At 47.1% G+C, this 20591-nt stretch overlaps 1 protein-coding gene across 1 annotated transcript in view; it reads right to left on the bottom strand.

The window, feature by feature from the left end:
- Window positions 1-636: 636 nt before the first annotated feature.
- Window positions 637-20591, bottom strand: part of LOC101355829 (fer-1-like protein 4) — a 34346-nt gene continuing 14391 nt past the window's right edge. Inside the window, 25 exon segments of the mRNA XM_004370578.2 lie at window positions 637-907; window positions 995-1095; window positions 1172-1455; window positions 1901-2142; window positions 2369-2467; window positions 4360-4445; window positions 4806-4927; window positions 5488-5644; window positions 6038-6236; window positions 6429-6556; window positions 8190-8306; window positions 8414-8551; window positions 8631-8731; window positions 8809-8851; window positions 9417-9548; window positions 9636-9694; window positions 9838-10144; window positions 12317-12478; window positions 12573-12689; window positions 13134-13307; window positions 13409-13543; window positions 13959-14083; window positions 14234-14387; window positions 15107-15259; window positions 19372-19422. Coding sequence (XP_004370635.1) covers window positions 721-907; window positions 995-1095; window positions 1172-1455; window positions 1901-2142; window positions 2369-2467; window positions 4360-4445; window positions 4806-4927; window positions 5488-5644; window positions 6038-6236; window positions 6429-6556; window positions 8190-8306; window positions 8414-8551; window positions 8631-8731; window positions 8809-8851; window positions 9417-9548; window positions 9636-9694; window positions 9838-10144; window positions 12317-12478; window positions 12573-12689; window positions 13134-13307; window positions 13409-13543; window positions 13959-14083; window positions 14234-14387; window positions 15107-15259; window positions 19372-19422 — 3573 coding nt within the window. The 3' untranslated portion in view covers window positions 637-720.

The following is a 20591-nucleotide window of genomic DNA, read 5'->3' as shown; positions in this document are numbered from 1 at the left end:
CAGCAGAGCTGAGCCAAGAGGCACGGCTAACCGGGTCTTGATGACATCATTTGCAGCCTATGACGAGCTCACCTGAAGCCCCCAGCCAAACCCTGGGAATTAATTATACAAGTCAACTACCGTTTTTGCTTAAGCCAGTTTGGATGGGGTTTTCTACCACTTGCAACCAAAATCAGTTTCTATTCTAACTGATACGCCTACTTTAAGGGTTGGTGAGGAATAAGCAAGATAATTAAGTATATAAAATGCTTGGTTGTCAGAGAAAGAAGCCATAAGCAGATGAGGTGAAAATGACCCAGATATGGACAGGGGCAGGAGAAGCAGAAGGGTAGATGTGACGGGGAGCAATAGCGCAGCAGGCAGGGTCACTAACTGCAGGGCTCCTCGACTCTGAACCTACCAGTCCTGTTCTTCCCTGAGGTAGGGCATGTCGGCGGCCTTTCATCCCAGTGTATTGGTCCAGTTAAATCCCCAGCACCTGAAGTCACCAAAACATCTCTGTTCTCTGCCAGCTGTTAAGAGTCAGTCTTCCGAAGCATGTAATCAGGTGCCGGAGTGAATATGTGAGAAGTTTTATTCAGAGGAAGCAGTGACTGGCTTAGCTCATACTGGCCGCTTCCCCACAGTGGGAAGAACTTCCTGAAGTGGGAGTTGAAGGGCTGGCGCTGGGGATGAGTGTCCAGGGTCAGTTGGGACCAAGGCCTTGGTGGCGGGATGGGCTCAGTGGAGGGGGCGGAAGATGACCTGGCTGATCTCGCCCGGCATAGAGTAGAAGATGAGGAGGAGGAAGACGGTGATCAATGCCAGCAGCAGCAGCACCACCAGGATGCGCCAGTACCGGCGCAAAATGAAGAAGACAAAGGTCTTCAGCGGATTCACAAACCAGTTGAAGGAGGTTTTGGGACGGCTGTGGGGGGAGGGAATCAGGATGACGGAGAGGCCCCTCCCCCACTCCTCAGGCTCTAGCCCCCAGCTTCCAGGACCCCTGACTCACTTGGGCTTCTCCAAGGGCTCCGGCTCCTTCCGCCCTTTTCCCACTGGCCGTTTCTCAGCCTCTTCCACAGTCAGCAGCTCAAACTCTGCCTCCACCTTCCCCTAGAAAAAGACATTCTTGCCTCACTGGGAACAGAGGCTGAGCTCTGAGGCAGGTTCCCTGCGCTGGCGCACCCACCGTGAGGATGTACGCATTGCCTCCGGCGTCCGTGAACTGTAAGTCTTCTGGCCGGCCTTTCCTCCTCCTCCGCCTCCGGCTCTTTTTGCCCGCCTTAGCCTCCCGCTCCTCCTGCTCCAAGTCCTCTGGCTCCTGCATTTTCACTACTGGCCACCAGCCTCGCAAGCGGCGGCAGCGAAACAGGTTGCACCTCGGCCCGGCCCCATCGCGGGCCAGCTTCACGGAGCAGAGCTCGGGGCCCCGGGACCCCCGCACCATGTCGGGCAGCTGCAGCTCCAGGGATCCTGCAAGGCCAAAGGTCAGAGTCAGGCATGGCCAGGGTGAGGGGTCAACACACCAGGGTTCTAAGCTTGAATGTGGTGGTTAGGCCACAGCTATGGACTAACCAAGCCACAGGCAAAATGTCAAAGGACTGTTAGAGCCCAGTGAAACAAAGGCCAAGGATTGGGATCAAATGACCAAAGCAAGGTGGTGACTTGAGTTAGGGTCAAATAGAGGGTTAAGTGAGGGACTTGGGGTGGGATGGAGGTTATTGTGGGCAGGGCTTAATAGTGAGTTCAGTAATTAGGCAAGAAAGAAAAGGTTAGTGACCTAGGGTCTGAAACCCTGGCATTCAGGTTGGGTTAGAGGATACGAAACCAAGGACAAGGAAGATGGGTCAGGAGGGCAGGGGCAGTGAGGGCAGAAATCAGGGATAGGGTTTGAGGTTAGAGGAAGACTAAGCAGTACCAAGGAAATCGCTGGCGGAGATGCGGTCATAGTCCCAGACCTGCAGGACCAGCACTGCAGGCTGCCGGAACTCAGCCTCCTCCAGGGCGAAGGGTCCAGGCCGGCGCCGGACAGTCACCTCCCGCTCAGTGGGCAGGTAGTCAAAGCGGAACACAAAGCGCCAGTTGAAGTTCCCCTCCCCAGTCAGTGAGTTGAAGTGAACATCTGTCTCCTGCTTATCGTGCTCCAGCCCCTTCACCCAGCTGGGACCAGGGGAGAGGGACGGGCAAGGCAAATGGGTGGAAGAGCCCGGAAGCTGGCTCCTCACCCAGCTTCCCCTTGGTTCACCCACCAGGCCACCCCCTTCGCCCAGCTCTAGGCCCCATAGAGGGCCTAGGCGACAGGGCTGTGACTGAGCACAAGGGCCAAGCTCCTATTAGCCATCCTCCTTAGTGCACAGCCATTCGAGTGGCCCAGCCACAGGCCTACCTTTTCACATAGATGTCACTCGACTTCTCTCCAGTGAGCGGGTTCACATCATCCAGAACCACATCCTCTGTGTTCCAGATGATGACTCTGAGCTCATAGCTGGGGGATGAATTAGGGAGTGCTTTTCAGACTTGAGAGGGGTCCTGGGAGGGGCTACGGGAAGGTCCTGACATTCATCGAGCACCTGATGTGTGCCCAGCTGTGTGATCAGGATGCCTGTGATGCCATAAAGGGGTGGCCCCAGGTATCACCGACCCCCCAGCCACAGCGATGGCAACAGGAATGGTCTGCTGGGACATCTAGGTTCTCCCTCCTATAAATTAGAATCAAGACCTTGCAAAATTGAGTTGTGTCTCATCAGATGGGAAGGTGGAGCCACTGTAAGCCAAAGTAATGTGCAAGCTGAAGTTCTGGGGTGCAGAGGAGCAAACAGAGAAAGCCAGTCTGCAGAGAGAAGTAGGAGAAGGCGAGATAGAGAAGTGAGATGATAGTATGTACCTCCTGTGGGATAGAAGAAGGGGCTACAACATTTGGCTCCTACCCCCAAATGGTTCTGCCCTTGGCTGTCACAAGGTTGCCTGGATAGCTGATGTTTTCTCCAGTCCAGCATCCATTTTGGTGATAGCACCCTGATTTTCTGTTTGTGACCCCTCCACCACCACCACTGTCAATCTATGTGATTCTGGTGGAGTAGATCCTACCTTGCTCCAGGGGTGGGCACATCACCTAGGGCTAGCCAGTCAGTGTATTCCAGCCCTTTAACCACAATGATTGGTTCAGGGTTCAGCATTTGCCCCAGGCTGGTCCAATGAGAGTCAACCCTGAGACTTGCTATAACTAGGAAGGAGGTGCTCTCTGTTTTTCTATTGAAGTGGTCTAGTTGGTAAGATGTAAGTCTGGTGCTGTTGGAAACCACCCTGTCCTCAGAATGCGGAAGCTTCTTTAAGAGTGACACCACTAGGGACTTAAAAGCTAGCAAGCAGCCATCTAAGATGCATCAATTGGTCCCAGCCCACCTAGAACAAAGGAGAGTGAAGAACACCAAAGACACAAGGAAAATATTAGCCCAAGAGACAGAAAGGGCCACATAAACCAAAGACTCCATCAGCCTGAGACCAGAAGAACTAGATGGTGCCCAGTTATCACCAATGACTGCCCTGACAGGGAACACAACAGAGAGTCCCTGACGGAGCAGGAGAAAAGTAGGGTGCAGAACTCAAATTCTAGTAAAAAGACCAGACTTAATGGTTTGACTGAGACTGGAGGGACCCCAGAAGACATGGCTCCTGGACTCTGTGTTAGCCCAAAACTAAAACCATTCCCGAGGCCAACTCTTCAGACAAAGATTAGACTGGACTATGGGACATAAAATGATACTTGTGAAGAATGTGCTTCTTAGCTCAAGCAGATACATGAGACTAAAGGGGCAGCTCCCGTCCAGAGGCAAGATGAGAAGGTAGAGAGGGTCAGGAGCTGGTTGAAAGGACACAGGAAACCCAGGGTGGAAAGGAGGAGTGTGCTGTCACAGTATAGGGGGAGCAACTAGGGTCACATAACAATGTGTGTATAAATTTTTGTATGAGAAACTAACTTGAATTGTAAACTTTCACTTAAAGCACAATTTAAAAAAAAAAAAAAAGAGTGACACCCAAGGAAAGCAGAGCCCAGAGGTAAGGAGTGACAGATTCCTGACAACTTCCAAGCATATGGATCCAGTCCTGTCTGCAGTGGACACACCCTACACAGAACGCCACTCAGACTCCTTGAGGTCAGAAGGGGGTTTACTGAAAGTTATTTGGACTCTTTCAGATGCAGGTGACAAACACCCAACTCACAATGCCTTGTGAGAAAAAGGGAATGTAATTACTACAGAAAAGCCTGGTATGAGCAGCCTCTGCCTCTTAACCTGGGCTCAGATTTTCAGAAGGTCCTTGTACAAGTAAACCCAGATGTGTCTGCCCCTTGGGGGAGGGGCCAGAATTCTTTCTCACCTGATTGGCTGTCGAGGCTTGATGTCAACAGGGGCTGGAGCAGGCACATCATGGGAGAAGATGTCAATCCACATGTGAAGGGATCCCTGGGGGCACGAGACCAGGCTGGAGGGTCTTGCTAGTGTCCCCACCTCCCCTGAGAGGGATAAGGTCCCAAGAGTCAACAGTTGTAATCAAAAGAAGAGATCTGGTGTGTCCAAGGTCCAGATCTTAGGGATCTAGGGTAGAGGTCACATTGGGAGTCCCAGGATCTGAGCCTTGGTGGCCTTGGGGTGGGGATCTTGCAGGACCAGAGTCAGGGGCAGGGGTATGAGGTCCAGAATGGAGATCCAAGGTGGAGGTCTGGACGAAAGTGTATTCTGGGGGCCTGGGTCCAGGATCAGGTGGGAGTCCTGGCATTCTGGAAGTCTTGGGATTCTAGGGTTGACTGCTGGGCCCTCCCTCACCTGCAGCAGCCCCGGGCTGCGGGGATGGTAGAGGGGCCGTGTTTCTACATGCTCAGGTACCAACTGGATCCCCAGCTCCGGCATTTCCTGCCAGCACCGCAGCACAAACAATGCCTGTTCCTCTTCAGGGGCTCCACTTGCCACCTTGGAGCCTCCCCTACCTGACACAAGAAGTGTGTCAGCTTGGGTTCCACACAGTCCGCAACTCTCTTCCCTTGCCTTCCCACATCCCCTCCCCACCAGTCCACACTCTAAGCTGAGGCAGCTGCTGTGTTGGATGAAGCCTACGGGCTGGGAGGACAAGTCCACAAAGCACAAAAAGTAGGGGAGATGCTGTTTAGAGAACAGGCCACCAGCCATTTATAAGGCATGAGCTCAATTCTGCAGCCACATTCTGTTGTATGGGACTCCCTTTGGGGTCACACTATGTTCTGGGAACTCCATTAGCTATGGCTCTGAGGGGGTCTACTTTTGTTCTTTGTTCTTTGGGGAGCTCATGTACACCAACAAAGAAGACTACTTCCTCCCCCACCATTCAAGAACTTCATCAAACTCACCTCCTGCTTGCAGAAGGAAGCCGGCCCTTTTTAGGGGGAGATTAGACTGGGCACCAGGGTCCCCTGTACCTTGTTCTACCACCATCTTGCTACCTCTGGCCTGTCCAGGAGAGAGGGGCTGGTACCTGGGGGCAGGGTCTCAGGCGGTGTCAGAAAGACTTTGCTGCCCACCTTGACAGCCCCGGCTCGGTATTCAGGGGCAGGGAGGCCACAGCGTTGGCACAGCCCCGCCAGGATCTGTGAAGGCTGGAATGCATCGCGCCAAGCGTTGTACCCGTCTCTGTGGGCAGAAGAGGAAGGGCCTCAGGTATGCCTAGTATACGGACACAGTTGGGCATAGGAGCTGGGATGGGAACTCTTAAAGACATGGGATACAGGTTCGTAACTCCAGTGGGAGAAAGGTTAGTCCTCATATACAGTGAAGATGAAAATCAAAGATATATGCTAGGTGCTCCCATGAAGGAGATACTGACATTATTATTTCCATTTTGCAGATGAGGAAACTGAGGCTCAGAGAGGTCAAGTGACTTGTTAGTTGCAGAATCCCAACTCCCAACCCAGAGTCTTGACCACTAAGCTACATCTTGGTTGTGAGGGGATCCCTTTCTATGAAATCATAGAGTCTGGAGACATGAGAGTGTGGAGCTTGAATGTGTTTGGCCAGAGACTCAGAATGGGCTCCTGAGGGGCCTGCTGGACTCACACATCATACTGGGAGGCCAGCCCACAGTTTGCCCTGTGGTGGCTGTAGAATCGGTTTTCCAGATCGATGTGGGTCTCCCCAATGAGGTCATCAGAGCCCACGAGGTCATGATCGAACACGGCCACAGTCAGTTCAGGCTCGGCCGGGAGAGAGATGCTGAGCTCCAGGACCCTGGCCAGGAGGGAGAGTGGCTGAGGACACCTCCATGCCCTAGGAGGTAGTCTAAGGGTGGTCAGGGGTCTCAGTGGCCTCTGTCCACCCCCAACCCCCCACCAACTACCTGACTGAGTGCCCTTGGGCCACAGGACTGGACTGCAAAGTTGCTCTGCCATTTCCCTTCTCCCTCTCAGGACCCAGACTTACTCTCCAAAGATGGGGTTGAGCTGCTTGGGTATGTAGCGCTCCTTGGTGTCCTGACGCTCCCGGCCAGCGCTCACTACCACATAGGGGTCTGCTTTGCCATTGGGATCTGCGGGTGCCAGGTTGGTAGCCTAGGGGGACAGTATGGAGTGGAATTGGGAGAAGCGTCCTCATCATAGCCCAAGGTTACCCTTGTTGGACCTAATTTCAGATCAAGTGTAAACAGAAAGTTACTTAGGGCAGATCTCCCACTGAAAGGAGTTAACAGAGAGTATGGGTAAAATGACTTTTCTTTTAAATTAATTATGAAATACCTGAGACGTACCAAAAGCTTTTACTAAAATATAAAGAAATGTAGAAAATATTTGGAAGGATGTATAAGAAACTTACTATTCAATTTATAAATTTCTGTATTGATTGACTTCTATTTTTTATAATGAGCATATTTAACTTTTATAATTAAGAATATTTTAACTAAATAAGAGAATAATACAATGAGCAGGTGTGTGCCCAGCCTAATAAATAAAACATTATAAACAAATTGAATCCCCCTAAATACCTGATCTCATGGCCTTCCTAACCTCAAGGTAACCAGAACCCTGTACTTGGGGTTATCATTCACACACATTCTTTTACTATAGGTACACGTATTCCTAAGCAATAGATAGCTTAGTTTTTAAACTGTATGTATTTGATTTGCTTTTTTCTATTTTTGATAACTATGCAAATAGAAGGAGTCCTGGTAGAGCAGTAGTTAAACTCTTGGCTTCTAATCGAAAGGTCCGTGATTTGAAACCACCAGCCGCTCCATGGGAGAAAGATGTGTGGCAGTCTGCTTCCGTAAAGACTACAACCTTGGAAACCCTATGGGGCAGTTCTACTCCGTCCTATAAGGGTCGCTATGAGTTGGAATCGACTCGATGGTAACAGGTTTGGTTTTGGCTTGGATGCAATTTAGTAAACATATATAACTTGTGCGTCAGTGATTGGAGTATAATTTACATACAGTAAAATTCACTTTTAGTGATTTTACACTCCTACACTCCTTCCAAATATTTTCTGTTTCATTATATTTTAGTAAAAGCTTTTGGTGCGTCTCAGGTATTTCATAATTAATTTTAAAAAAAAGTCATTTCACCCATACTCTCTGTTAACTCCTTTCAGTGGGAGATCTGTCCTAAGCAACTTCCTGTTTACACTTGATCTGAAATTACACTCCTATATTGCTGGTAGGAGTGTAAAATCACTAAAAAGGGTGAATTTTACTGTATGTAAAATTTTATTTCTTGAAATATTTCATACATATTTATCTTATATTCTCTATCTAGTCATTCCAATATCCAATAGCAATTCAGACTCCCAAAGGTCTGAATTTATTGGTATTTTGCTAATCCTTATTTATGGTGGCTTGTTTCCTTGTATTTTGTACTTTTTATCATGACTCATATTTGGTTTAACTAATTAGTAAGAATCCTGAGGGCCTGAACTGTGGATGCCCTCTGCCGGAGAGGGTTTAACTTTTGCTTCTGCCAGTTTCCTGGGCAAGCTACCAGCCTGAAACCACTTTAAATTAAAATTCCCATTTGAGGTTTTGGGGAGTCACACAGATTGTGGGAGTTCAGGTCCAACACTGCATTAAAGCCAGCTTTAGGTCATAAATTCTTAGGGGAGATTTCTCCTTCCACCCCCCTCAACCTGAGGCAGTCATGGTTCAGTGGTAGCATTTACTGGAGTTGGAGACACACCCGAGCTACAGATGCTCACCTTTACAACATATACTCTGACCAGGAGCTTGATGGGCCGGTTCTGTGGGATCCCCCGGGAGATATGGGGCTCAGAGAGTGACATTGCCTCTGATTCAGGGTAAATAAGGAAAGAGCCCTAGGGGTGGGGGTGGGAGGACAGAAAAGGTCTTGGTAAGAGCTAGAGTTTTTCTCCTAAATCCCCACCTGTGCTCCCAGGGTCCCCCTTTCTTTCCCTAAACATACCTTGAACTTGCCAACAAATTGTCCAGTCCCTTCTTCTTCTCCATCTCCATCATGGCCCCCTTGCCCTCGGTAGAGGGGGAACACATTCAGCCAGTCTTCAAAGTGGTTAAACTCTTCCTCCAGGGAGCTGTTGTAGATCTGAAAGGCGAGGGCCTCGGTGATGACAACCCAATGTCCAGAATCCAAGGAGACTCCCCTTTTCCTGACACCCAGTTACCTTCAGGGTGGCCATTGCTTTTTTCTGGGACACGGAGCCCTCGACTTTAGCCTCACGCTGGTCTTGGGCCTCCTTATCCACAGAAATGAGGTTGACCCCATCTGGGAAGAGCAGAAATGTCCCAGTTAGAAATGTCTAGTGGGAGACAGAGCAAGAGCAAGAAAGCCAAATCTCTTACCTGACTCTCCAGGATCATCCATTTCATCCTCATCAAAGTTATGCTGAAATCAAAGGACAGATCAGAAATTCCTTCTCATCCTTTTCACCCCTTTAATCTATCCCTTTTCCAGGGTAAGGGGTTGGGAAACCTTAGTTCCAGCTATGCAAGCCACTTGCAGAGCTATCAAAGCTTCAGTTTATCATCTAGTCCTACACTGTCCAATATGGTAGCCACCAGCTCATGTGGCTATTAAGCACTTGAAATGTGGCTAGTCTGAATTAAGATGAGCTAAGACTTAGTATGAAAAAGAGAATGTAAAATATCTCAATAATTTTTTTATATTTATTAATTGTTGAAATGATAGTATTTTAGATATACGAAAGAAAATAATATTATTAAAATTAATTTTACTAGTTTCCTTTTATTTATTTATTTTCAATGTGGCTACTACAAAATTTTAAATTACATAGGTGGTTCACATTACATTTCTATTGGGCAGCATAGCTCTAGAATTGTGGTGAGGTTGAAAAAAGATGTCTGTAATGTCAGAAACCTATAGAGCTCCATGTCTGATGAGATCATTCCTCTTGCCATTTACCCCACCCTGGGACTCTCCCCTGCTTCACCTGCCCCTGGAGTTCCTGCAGTGATGCATAGTACTTGGACCACCAGTCGAGCTCTTCGGGATCCGGGATATCTTCCTCCAGCTCAGGGCCTTGATTCATGAGGCCTCCCAGGGGGAGCTTCTTCAGAGGAGCCTGAGGGATAAAGGATTCAGCCCCCCTAACCCAGTACCACCCAAGCCCTGCTAGCCCCTTCTCCAACCATCTGCTATACCCCATCACCTTGAGGAGCCGTCTAGGTAACCTCCCCTCAGCCAAGGAGGAATCCAGGGATTTCTGTCCTGGGAGGGGGGAAATGACACCATGAGGAGGTCAGATGAGTACAAGCCAGACTCCAGTGCCCTCTGTAGTCTCCCCTACAGCCATCTCTGCCAGGAGCCAGGGGGACTTCTGTCTGGTGGCCTCTAGGGGGAAGGCCTCTTACCCTGAGGTCCCATGGGTACCCGGTCCATTATCTCCTCCTCTTCCTCCTCCTCCTTGAAGGGATGCTCATGACCCCGGAGTGTGAATCGCTGCATGTGGGGGACAATGTGGGAACCCACGAGGACTGTGCGGCCAAAGGCCCGGCGCTCAATCACCAGGATGCTGAGTGGGGGCTGCAGGTAAGGCTGCTCTGGCAAGTCCTGGGGGTGGAGAGACAGAAGATTGTGGAGGAGAGAGAGGCAGCAGCCAAGGCAGATGGGAAAATGAAATCTAAGTCTGCATTCTAGCCCAGCTCTGCTGTAGCCCCACTGTGCATATCTGGCAAGTCATGGCCTTCTCGGAGCCTGTTCCCCGGCTGAAAACGGAACACAATCTCAGATTCAAAGGACTATTATGAGTATCTAATGACGTAATAGATGCAAAAGGACTTTGGAACCTACAAAGTGCTATCAGACACATGGGGTTGTTGTTATTATGTAAAGGACCAATGCTGAATTTGCTAGTGTAAATTTAGAACCATAGAAATATTTATGGCCTTTAGCCCAAGAATTCTACATCCATCAGTGGATCCTAAGGGGAAAAAAAGCAATAATTATAATGCTGTATTGCTAGGTTTATTTTATAAATATACAGTAAAATCTGCAAAAGCCGAAACCTAGAAACCTGTCAGAGAAGGAAAACTCAAGTATTTTCCACTAAAGCAAGCGATAGAAAAGTGGTAATGCTGCACCCTGTCAAAGGTGGTAAACTTGTGAGACACGGAAAAATAAGGAAGTTCATCAAGTTCCAGATCTCACAGTTTTCACTGTATATATAACAATGATATCACAATAGAGAGATGAAGAAGTTTCTGTATTTTACTGGCATTAAATTACCATTAATCTGAAGTAGACTGTGATAAATTAATATGCATATTGTAATCACCAGAGTAACTACTAAGTAAAAATCAAAGAAGAATTAAAATAGTACGCCTAATATCTATTTAATACAAAAGAAGGCGGTAAAGGAGGAACAGAGAAACAAAAAATAAGAGACATATAGAAAACAAATAGCAAAATGGGAGACATAAATCCAACCATATCAATAGTAATGTTAAATGTGACTATAGCAAACACTGCAATCAAAAGGCAGAGATTGTCAGACTGGATTAAAAAAAAAAACAACAAGATGCAACAAAAAAAAAGAGACACTTTAGATTCAAAGACCTCTTTTTCCTAGTATTTTGGCATATGATTGCAATATTTCTTTTGTAGAAGAAATATGTTTAAAAAGCCTTTGAAGAACTACTGCTTATAAAATTATCTTTGGGAGGAGGTTTACCGCGAAATAGGACAGCTCACCTCTTGCTGAGTTGGATAGAAACCAAAGAATATCGAAAAAGGGGTGTGGGTTCCCCCATTTGCAGTATGAAATAAGAAATGAGAGGAAACACCCCCTGCAGTTCAATGAGCAACCTGCTTTCAGTTTCATCATCTTATAGCACAATGAAGATTTCAAACTGAAAGCTCTTGCATGTGAAACAGTCATAAAATGGTGATGTTTTTTGTTTATTTGTTTGGCCACTGAGTAGTCTGGAATCACTGTGCTTTGTCTGTGACCCCCTCACACAGGCACTGCACTTTTCAGTTTACAAAGCCCTTTCACCAAGATCGCTTCTCTCAATGGCTCCACACAGCACTCCTGCAAGGAGATACCTGGTATATTTCCCTCCAACCTTTTTCTTTTGTATAGATAGAAAGGCTGAAGCTCAAATAAGACAAGTGATTTGACAAGCTCATAAGTGGCATTGCCAGAATTTGACTCCAAAGTCCATCTTACCATAGACTCACACATTGCTGTTGAGTCAATTCCGACTCACAGTGACCCCATAGGACAGAGTAGAACTGTTCCACAGTGTTTCCAAGGAGCGGCTGGTGGATTTGAACTGCCGACCTTTTGGTTAGCAGCCATAGCATGCCGTAGTTCTTAACCACTGTGCCACCAGGGCCCCAAGTCCATCCTACAGTAATTACAAATTACACAAAGAATGTATTTTTCTTCTCAGCCCCTGGTGTCTCAGAGACTAGATTCCTTCACTAAGTACAGGACTCATCCTTCATGATGCTTGGCTAATCCACTCATCCAATCGAGCCAAGAAGGCACCACCAGCCCATGGAGCAATCCAGGGGTCAGCAAACTCTGGCCCACAGGACATATCCAGCCTACTGCCTATCTTTGTAGATAAAGTTTTATCGGAACACAGTCATATTAATTCATTTAAGTATTGCCTATGACTGCTTTTGCGTTACAGTGGCAGAGTTGAGTAGTTGTGACAGAGACCATATGACCCACAAAGCCTGAAATATTTACTATCTGGCCCTTTACAGAAAAAATTTGCCATCCTCTAAATTAATCTAAGGTAGCCAGCTGGGAATTCGGCATTCCACTGCCCATTTCACTTCTCAGCCCAGCACTCCTTGCCCCGCAACCTGCGCCCTCACCACTGTCAGATGCCTGACGAGCTCGGTGAAATTGGGGTTCTCATGGTAGCTGGCCAGAACCTCGGATTCCACACGTTGCCCGGCCACCTCCAGCACAACCTGGGGCTGCTCCACCTCAAACAGATGCACACGGCCGAGGCCCCTCAGACCCCAGAACAGCACCTGCGGTGGTGAAGTAGGAGATTCAGGGGCCTGCACCTGACAGAGGGACACTCAGGTGTGGGGAAGTGAGGGGTCTGCGAGTGCCAGGTGCTACCTCAACACGGAACTCCCTGAGCACCGGGCGCACATTGTGTGGCAGGGACATGCATCCAGAGAGGGGCTGGACCAGGGTTGTCAGGTCCTGGGGCTCCACATCACTGGGCACTGAGGGCTGCAGAGGGCAAGAGGTCAGAGGTCAAGAAGGAATTAGGCCAAAGGAGGGAAGGCTTGGGGGCTTGGGGGATGCATGTGGAGGGCTACTTGAGGAGATAAGTCCAAATAAACTGGGCAAAGCTGGGTTGGTGGGAGAGGGGTGTCTAAGAAATCAGCCATGCACAGGAACGGAAACTGAGTGTCTGAGCCATGCGAGATGGAGTGACCCCAGGAATAACCCACAGCCTGGGTCCTCTGAGGTTGGAGGTCTGGCAAGGTGAACCTAGTGTATATCTACTTCTAGTGTTCCCTAGGGCCAGGGTGTCCACTGAGGTAATTCTAGGACAGACTTGCATTTTCTGGGGGTAAGGGACCTAGTAGGGTAACTCTGGGACATGCTCATGCCTAATGGAATAACAGGATGGGCCTGCAGCCTGTGCCAGCTAGACCAAGGTACTCTGACCTCAAGCTGGCTACTGTAGTCCAGTTCAATGAGTTCAAAGGTGGCAATGAGCTCTCCAGCTGCCCAGGGCCCCTTCCTCAGGGGGAAGAACTGCAGGTCAGGGCGTTGGTATGGCTCTTCCATCAGCTTTACTCTTGGGGCAGCCAGGGCCCTGCCCAGGAACACAGGGGGACCCTGCAGGGAGCAGGGCAATGAAGACAAGAAGGAAAGAGGCTCACAAACCAGGGGTGGGGGGCTCAGGGTCAGAACCTAGGTGGGGCCCAGGCCACACTCACAAACTTATTGTGGTTGAAGACATTGATGACCACCAAGGGAGGCTCCTCCTGTAGGTGCTCCCTCCTCCCATCCACGATCAACTGATCAAATACCAAGAGTTCATCCCACAGAGGGCTCAGTGTCTGCTCCAGGACCTTGGAGGCCAGGCAGGGAAGGAGGTAACAGCCGATGTCAGAAGTCTTATAACACACATTCCAGGTCAGTGTCCCTGACTCTAAAGTAATACTTTAAATAGGGCAAGAATGTGATGAAGATGTAAGGAACCTCCAGATTGGTGTTGGAGCCTACCCCTTCTCCCCCTAGTCACTCCCTATTATAATCTGCCACCCTCAGGACCTAGTCCTAAAGTCAACCCTAGAACCCAACCCCTTACCCCTAAGGCCCTCTAGTTCCATGCCATCCTCTAAGTCAAGTCCAATATAATATCCTGTCCTGAAAATCCAGGGCAGGAAGAGAGTCTTAGGGCCTTGGGGAGAAGCTCAGACCCCCATCCCACCTTGTCTCCCAGAGACCTCCCCCCAAACACCCATATCCCATCCCAGCCCTCACCCTGGTGGTCTGACACTGGGTAGAGATGAGGACTCTAGCAAAGGGGTCTGATAGACCACTGTCGTCCGCTGCCAACACACCTCGGGCCTGGTACAAGTGAGCTCGGAGCTGGAAATAGCTGAAGTCTGGTGTATGGGAGAAGGGAGGGGCCATGTTTGCTCAGGGGACCACTGGAGTCCTGGCCCCAGACCGCTCCTAACCCACAGCTGAGCACCTAGCCCCCCATCTTGGGCAAATAGTCTGGGCCCGTGCCCTATCCCTCCACCTGTACTCACCATCCCGGTACAGGTTCTGCGGCAGCCCAGCCGAGGGCTCAGGCAGCAGGTCTTGGGGTAGCTCTGAGGTGCAGGCCTTGGCTTGCTTGCCCAGGCCCAGCCACAGAAAGAGCTCCAGCTTGGCACAGACCTCACCAGGGGCAGCCTCAGGTGCCTATTGTGGGGAGAAGGTATGTTAGGGTCCTAGATACCTCTTCTAAGACCAACAAGACTGCTCCCCCAAGGCATACCCCTACTGTCTGCATTGCTAAACTATTCCCAGCTCTCTAATCCAAGGAACATTCCCTACACCTCCACCCTTATACTCCATTTGATACCCTCCGTCCTACACTCCATTATTCTTATGCTCCCATTCCCTATACCTTCTGCCCTGACATTGTCATTTCCTACACCCTGCAACCCCATATCCCCAAACTACACTCTGAGCCCTGCACTCCCACACACCACACTCATCCTCTTCGCTCACTCTATCCCAACACCTTTACATTCACTCTCTCCTACCCCAAGGCTTCTCATCACTAGGGACCCCTTTGGGTATGTTTTCCAGGGAAAACTCACTTAGGACTATTTTGCCCTAAACCAGCTGTACTTGTAAGGAACTAATTAATCATTCTCCATTTTTATTACTCTGCCCATCTCTCAGAGCCTCATCAACAAAAGGGCTGGTGCAGGCGCAGAGCTAACAAAATTTTTTTGTGTAGCTTACTTCAAAGCTGCTATGGGTAATGGCACAATTTCCTTTCCAGCTTTTTGGACAACTGAAAAGATTTTGGGGAAACCTGGCTGGGAACCACTGACCTCTACCCTCAATGCCCCGCCCTTGCCCTATGAGCATCTCCCCTCTTTAGTCCCCGTTCCCCTGGCCCTCCTCACTGTGAGCAGCAGACTTTGGATCTTCCCACAGTCCCGGCCCCGCTCCTCCTCTACCACAGAGAACAGCACATCCTGGGCGGGAATCCGGGCCCAGGCCACACGGCGTCGCCCACTGAACATCCAGACCAGCACATCAGGGACGGGTGGCTGGGGCTGCAGGGCAGAAAACTGGGTCACAGGGGTGGATTGGGAGCTGAGTCCATCTGCTCCCATAGCTTCAAAGTCAGATGGACTAAATATCCATCTCCAGCCCCGACCTCCCCCTGAAGCCAGATCCATGTGGTCACCTGCCTCCTGGGTGCCCCACAGATGACATCAGACTCAATGTCCAACTGACTTCTTTACCTTTCCTTCCTTCCCAGCCTGATCCTTCACCAGTGTTCCCCACAATATGCCCATTTACATCAGCCAAATACCTGAGCTGGTGTCATCCTTCTCCTCGAACATCCAGTCTGGCCAATTACCCCCTTCTCTCCATTCCTCATTGCTCAATCCATGCCACCATAACTCTTCTCCAGACAATTGTGACAGCCTCATACCCAGTCTTCCTGCCTTCAGTCTTTCCTCCCAACCCATTCTCTACCACGAAGGATTGGCTTCTTCCCATTCTCTGGGTCTCAGTTTAAATGGCACGTCCTCAGAGAAGCTATCCTTGACCAAGTTACACTCCTCTCCCCTTAGCCTTTATAACATCTTTATTAGTGACTCTTACAGATGGTAATTATTTTTCTTATTCATTTACAGAGTTATGTCTGTCTTACTAGAACATAAGCTCCAAAAGGGTAAGGAACATGACAGGCTGGATCTCCAGAGTCTAATACAGAGCCTGGCACATAGCAGGCTTTCAGGTGTCACTGAGTAAGCAAACAAAGGCTAGAACTAATCTCTCAAAAGTACAAATCTGACCCTCTCTTTCCTTTGTTCAAAGTCATCATCCAGACTTCATATATTTCCAGTAATATCATAGGCTAAGGAATTAAGACGAACCTCCCAATAAAAACAACTAAAATGTCTGAGTAAAATATTTCACTAAAGGCAATGGTGAGATAATAAGAGTAAAAAATTACCAGAGCAAGCTCTAAGTGAATATGGGAACCCAGAGAGGTTAGCAGAGCACTTAAGCTTTAATGCTATTGCCACAAGATCTCTGGCAAACCTGAGATTTACGTGACCTAACAGTGAGTAAAAACAAATTAAAAAGCTCAGATCCCACTCAGGGAAAGGAGTTAATAGGAGATCTCCCCACCCCCACACCCAGAAAGCTAGGACCCCAAAGAACTATGCCTTCAGGCTAAAGGTAAACCATACATAAACCTGCCCCACACTCACACCCGGGAATCTACAAGGACGGTTTCCTGGTTGAGTGGAATCGTGGCGGCTGGAGATTATTCCTGAGAATGCGTAACTACAGCTGATCTTTTCACAGTGCCTGAGTGGTGCTATACATTAAAATTTTGTTTAAGGTGATCTAAGGCAAAAGCAAAGTAATGTTTCTTGGAAGAATGTACCTTTATTCTAGGACTGAAAGAATTCCCACAAATTATTATTATTTTTTATTATGCTTTAGGTGAAAGTTTACAGAGCAAAGTAGTTTCTCATTAAATAATTAATACACATATTGTTTTGTGACATTGATTGCTAACCCCGCAACACATCAACACTCTCCTCTTCTCGACCTTGGGTTCTCCATTTCCATTCATCCAGCTTTCCTGTCCTCTCCTGCCTTTTCATCCTTACCCTTGGGCTGGTGTGCCCATTTGGTCTCGTATACATGGTTGAACTACATGTGTTATTGTTTGTCTTATAGGCTTGTCTAAGCTTTGGCTGAAAGGTGAACTTCAGGAGTGATTTCAGTACTGAGTTAAAAGGGTGTCCAGGGGCTATACTCTTTGGAGTTTCTCCACTATCTGTCAGACCAGTAAGTCTGGCCTTTCTTTGTGAGTTTGAATGTTGCTGTATTTTTTTCTCCAGCTCTGTCCGGAACCCTCTGTTGTGATCCCTATCAGAGCAGTCAGTGATGGTACCTGAGCACCATCTAGTTGTGCTGGACTCAGACTGGTGGAGGCTGTGGTGGTTGTGGTCCATTAGTCTTCCTACAAATTATTTTTTAAGGAAAATGAGAAGTTAATAGTCAAAAGCACAGAAGGAAACAAAATACTGTGAAGGAGTACCAGCAGAAACAGACAGCAAAATGAAGTGAACAAAAAAAAAAAATGTAATACTGGACTCATCTGATATTATAAAAACAACATGCTTACTACGTTTTAACAAAAGACAAACTTGACAAATATTTATTGAGAATAAGAAACTATGGAAAATAACGTAGTGGATTTGAAAAAAAATCGTACTTGCCGAAAAGAAAAGTGCAATGATTGAAATTAAAATTCAATAGAGGCACTTATACAGTCTTCTGATTTTCAATTAAAAAAAAAGCCAAAGCAATCCAATGGGGAATGGAAATCTTTTCAACAAATAGTGCTAGAATATCTGGATATCCATATTGGGAGAAAAAAAAAATGAACCTACCCATATGTCATACCATATGCAAAAATTAACTTGAGAACAATCAAAGATCTAAATGTAAAATATAAAACCGTAAAGCTTTTAGAAGAAAACAAAGAATATATTTGTGATTTGGAGAAGGGCAAAGGTTTCTTAAACAGGTGACAGAAAGCTGTAAACATAAAGAAAAATCAGGTAAATTTGGAAATTAGACTTCATCAAAATTTAAAACTTCTTTTAAATTTTCCTCAAAAAACACCATTAAGCCACCAGCCTGAGCCCAGAAGAACTAGATGGTGCCTGGCTACCACCATCGACTGCTCTGAAAGGGATCACAATAGAAGGTCCTGGACAGGGCAGAAGAAAAATGTAGGACAAAATTCAAATTCTCACATACACACAAAAAGACCAGACTTATTGGTCTGACAAAGACTGGAGGAACCCTCTAGACTATGGCCCACAGACACCCTGCTAATTCAGAACTGAGGTCACTCCCGAAGTCCACCTTTCAGCCAAAGATTAGACAGGCCTATAAAACAACAACACACTTGAGAAACATGCTTCTTAGTTCAATCAAGTATACGCGACCAAATGGACAACACCTGGCCAAAAGCAAAGACAAGAAGGAAGGAAGGGAGAAGAAAACTGGATGAAAGGACATGGAGAACCCGGCTGGAAAGGGAAAGTGCTGACACAATGTGGGAATTGCAACCAATGTCGCAAAACAATTTATATATAAATTTTTGAAATGACAAATAGATTTGCACTGTAAACTTTCACCTAAAGCACAATAAAATTAAAAAAAAAACAAAACCATTAAGAAGATGAATAGGCAATCCACCGACTGAGAGAAAATATACATAAAAAGTACTAGTATCCAGGATGGAGATATATATATATATATATTTAAAAAACCACCTGCAATTTAATTTTTTTAAAAACTCATAATTTTGTAAATGGGCAGGATGTGGTGAAATCATAACCCTCATACACTGCTGATGGGAATGTAAAATGATGCAGCCCCTTCACAAAACAGTCTTAAGTTCCTCAAATGATTAAATATAGTCTTACCATATGACCCAGCAATTTCACCCCTAGGTATATACCCAACAGAAATAAAAACATATATCCACACAAAAACTTGTACACAAATGTTCATAGCTGCATACATAATAGCCAAAAGGTGGAAACAACCCAAATGTCCACCAATGGGCAAATGGATAAACAATGGTATACCCATACAATGGAATATTTTTCAGACATAAAAAGGAATGAAGTACTAATACATGCTACAGCATGGATAAACATTGAAAACATCATGCCAAGTGAAAAAAATCAGTCACAAACTTCACATATTATATGATTTCATTCATATGAAGGTCTAGAATAGAGAAATCTATAGAAACAAAGTAGATTAGTGGTTGCCTAGAGGCTGAGGGGGGTGGGGGATAGAAGGGTGATAACTAAAGTGCACAGAGTTTCTTCTTGAGGTGATGAAAATATTCCAAAATTGACTGTGGTGATGGTTGTATCTGTGAATATACTTAAAACTATTGAATTGTACACTTCAAATGAATGAACTGTGTGGCGTGTGAATTATATCTCAAAGCTGATTTAACAACAACAAAAAAATGAATCTGTCAAAATTGGAGATAAGGAGAAACCACACTACTTTTAAGACTCTTTAATGGCCATATATGAGGTAGCACGCCAAATTAGCATTTCAAGGACCCCAGCCACAAAGCAAGTCTATATCTACCTACCAACTCTTTCCTATGATTTTTACCTAGAGCTAAGGGGTAGTATGCCGTAAGCTGGGAGCAGGGAAGGAGAGCTGAGAGATACTTCCTGAAGCACATGGGGCTTCTCTCACAAGTACAAAGTAACCACCCTTTGAAGTAGGTGGTAGAGCAGAAGAGATGAGAGAAATCTGTCAGTAGCCCTCTGGAATTTCAGCTACTGAAAAAGAAAGGTGAGTCAGGAGAGCTGAAAGAAACCTCTCCCAGGCACTAAGTACCAAATGTTGAAGGCTTAGCTGGAGAGCCAAGAGAAATCTCTCTGAGGCATTCTGGACTTTCAGAGTGTAGAGTGGATACTCTTCAAAGACCAGGGAAGGGGAAGCAGGACTGAAAGATATCTTCCAAGATGCAGGGATCAGGAGGCAGGACTGGAGAGCAAAAAACACTCCCCAGATACTGAAAAACCTAGTGGATGGTTTGTAAAACAGTCAGAGATCCCCCACAGACTGAAAGCATAGGTGGATTTCTGGAATCTTGCCCATGCTCACCAACTCTAGGCCTGAATGAAAGAAAGTCCTGATCCCATCATCAAAACAATTGAAGCCAGAGGTGGACTGAATCAAACCAAATCCGCAACAAAGTCCAGTTCAATTACAGAGCATAAGAACTCAGCTCTCATTCTAGAGTCTGGCATAAGAAGGGGAATGTCTCTTTCTGGAGATACATATTTGCCTCAGTCTCCTCACTGTGTGACCCTGAGGACAAACTGACCCAAGTAGTCAAAACATCCTGTGCCTTTGAGAAGGACTGAGTTTCAGAGTCAAGCAGAGCAGCCTTTGAATTCCAGCTTTGCCACTTACCAAATGTAACATGATAGACTAGTCAGTTTCCCTAAGCTTCCATTTCTGTACCTGTCAAATGGGGTAACTACCTCCCAGGGTTGTTGGGAGGATCATACAAGATAACATATGCAGATGCTTACACAGAGGATGCTCCAAAAATGTGAACCCCCTTCACCATTCACATATCATGTTCAGAGCTCCCAAGGGAATGTAGCCACCCTCAAATCTTTATCCAAAGAGATCCCCTGCCAGGCACTGGGACTCTCATCCTCACCCTTAGCTGCTCCAAATGGACCTTGGTCCTGTGCCCAGAGCGGTGGGTCCCATGGATCCTGGCATCATACCCCAGGACAAACGTTAAGCCATATCTGCCCAGAGATCTCTAGAACAGCTCAAAAGCTT

Source organism: Trichechus manatus, unplaced genomic scaffold (genome assembly GCF_000243295.1).
Source record: "Trichechus manatus latirostris isolate Lorelei unplaced genomic scaffold, TriManLat1.0 scaffold00008, whole genome shotgun sequence".
NCBI classification, from domain to species: Eukaryota; Metazoa; Chordata; class Mammalia; order Sirenia; family Trichechidae; genus Trichechus; species Trichechus manatus.
Note: the sequence above shows the minus strand (reverse complement) of the source record. Positions and strands in the feature narration are given on the sequence as shown.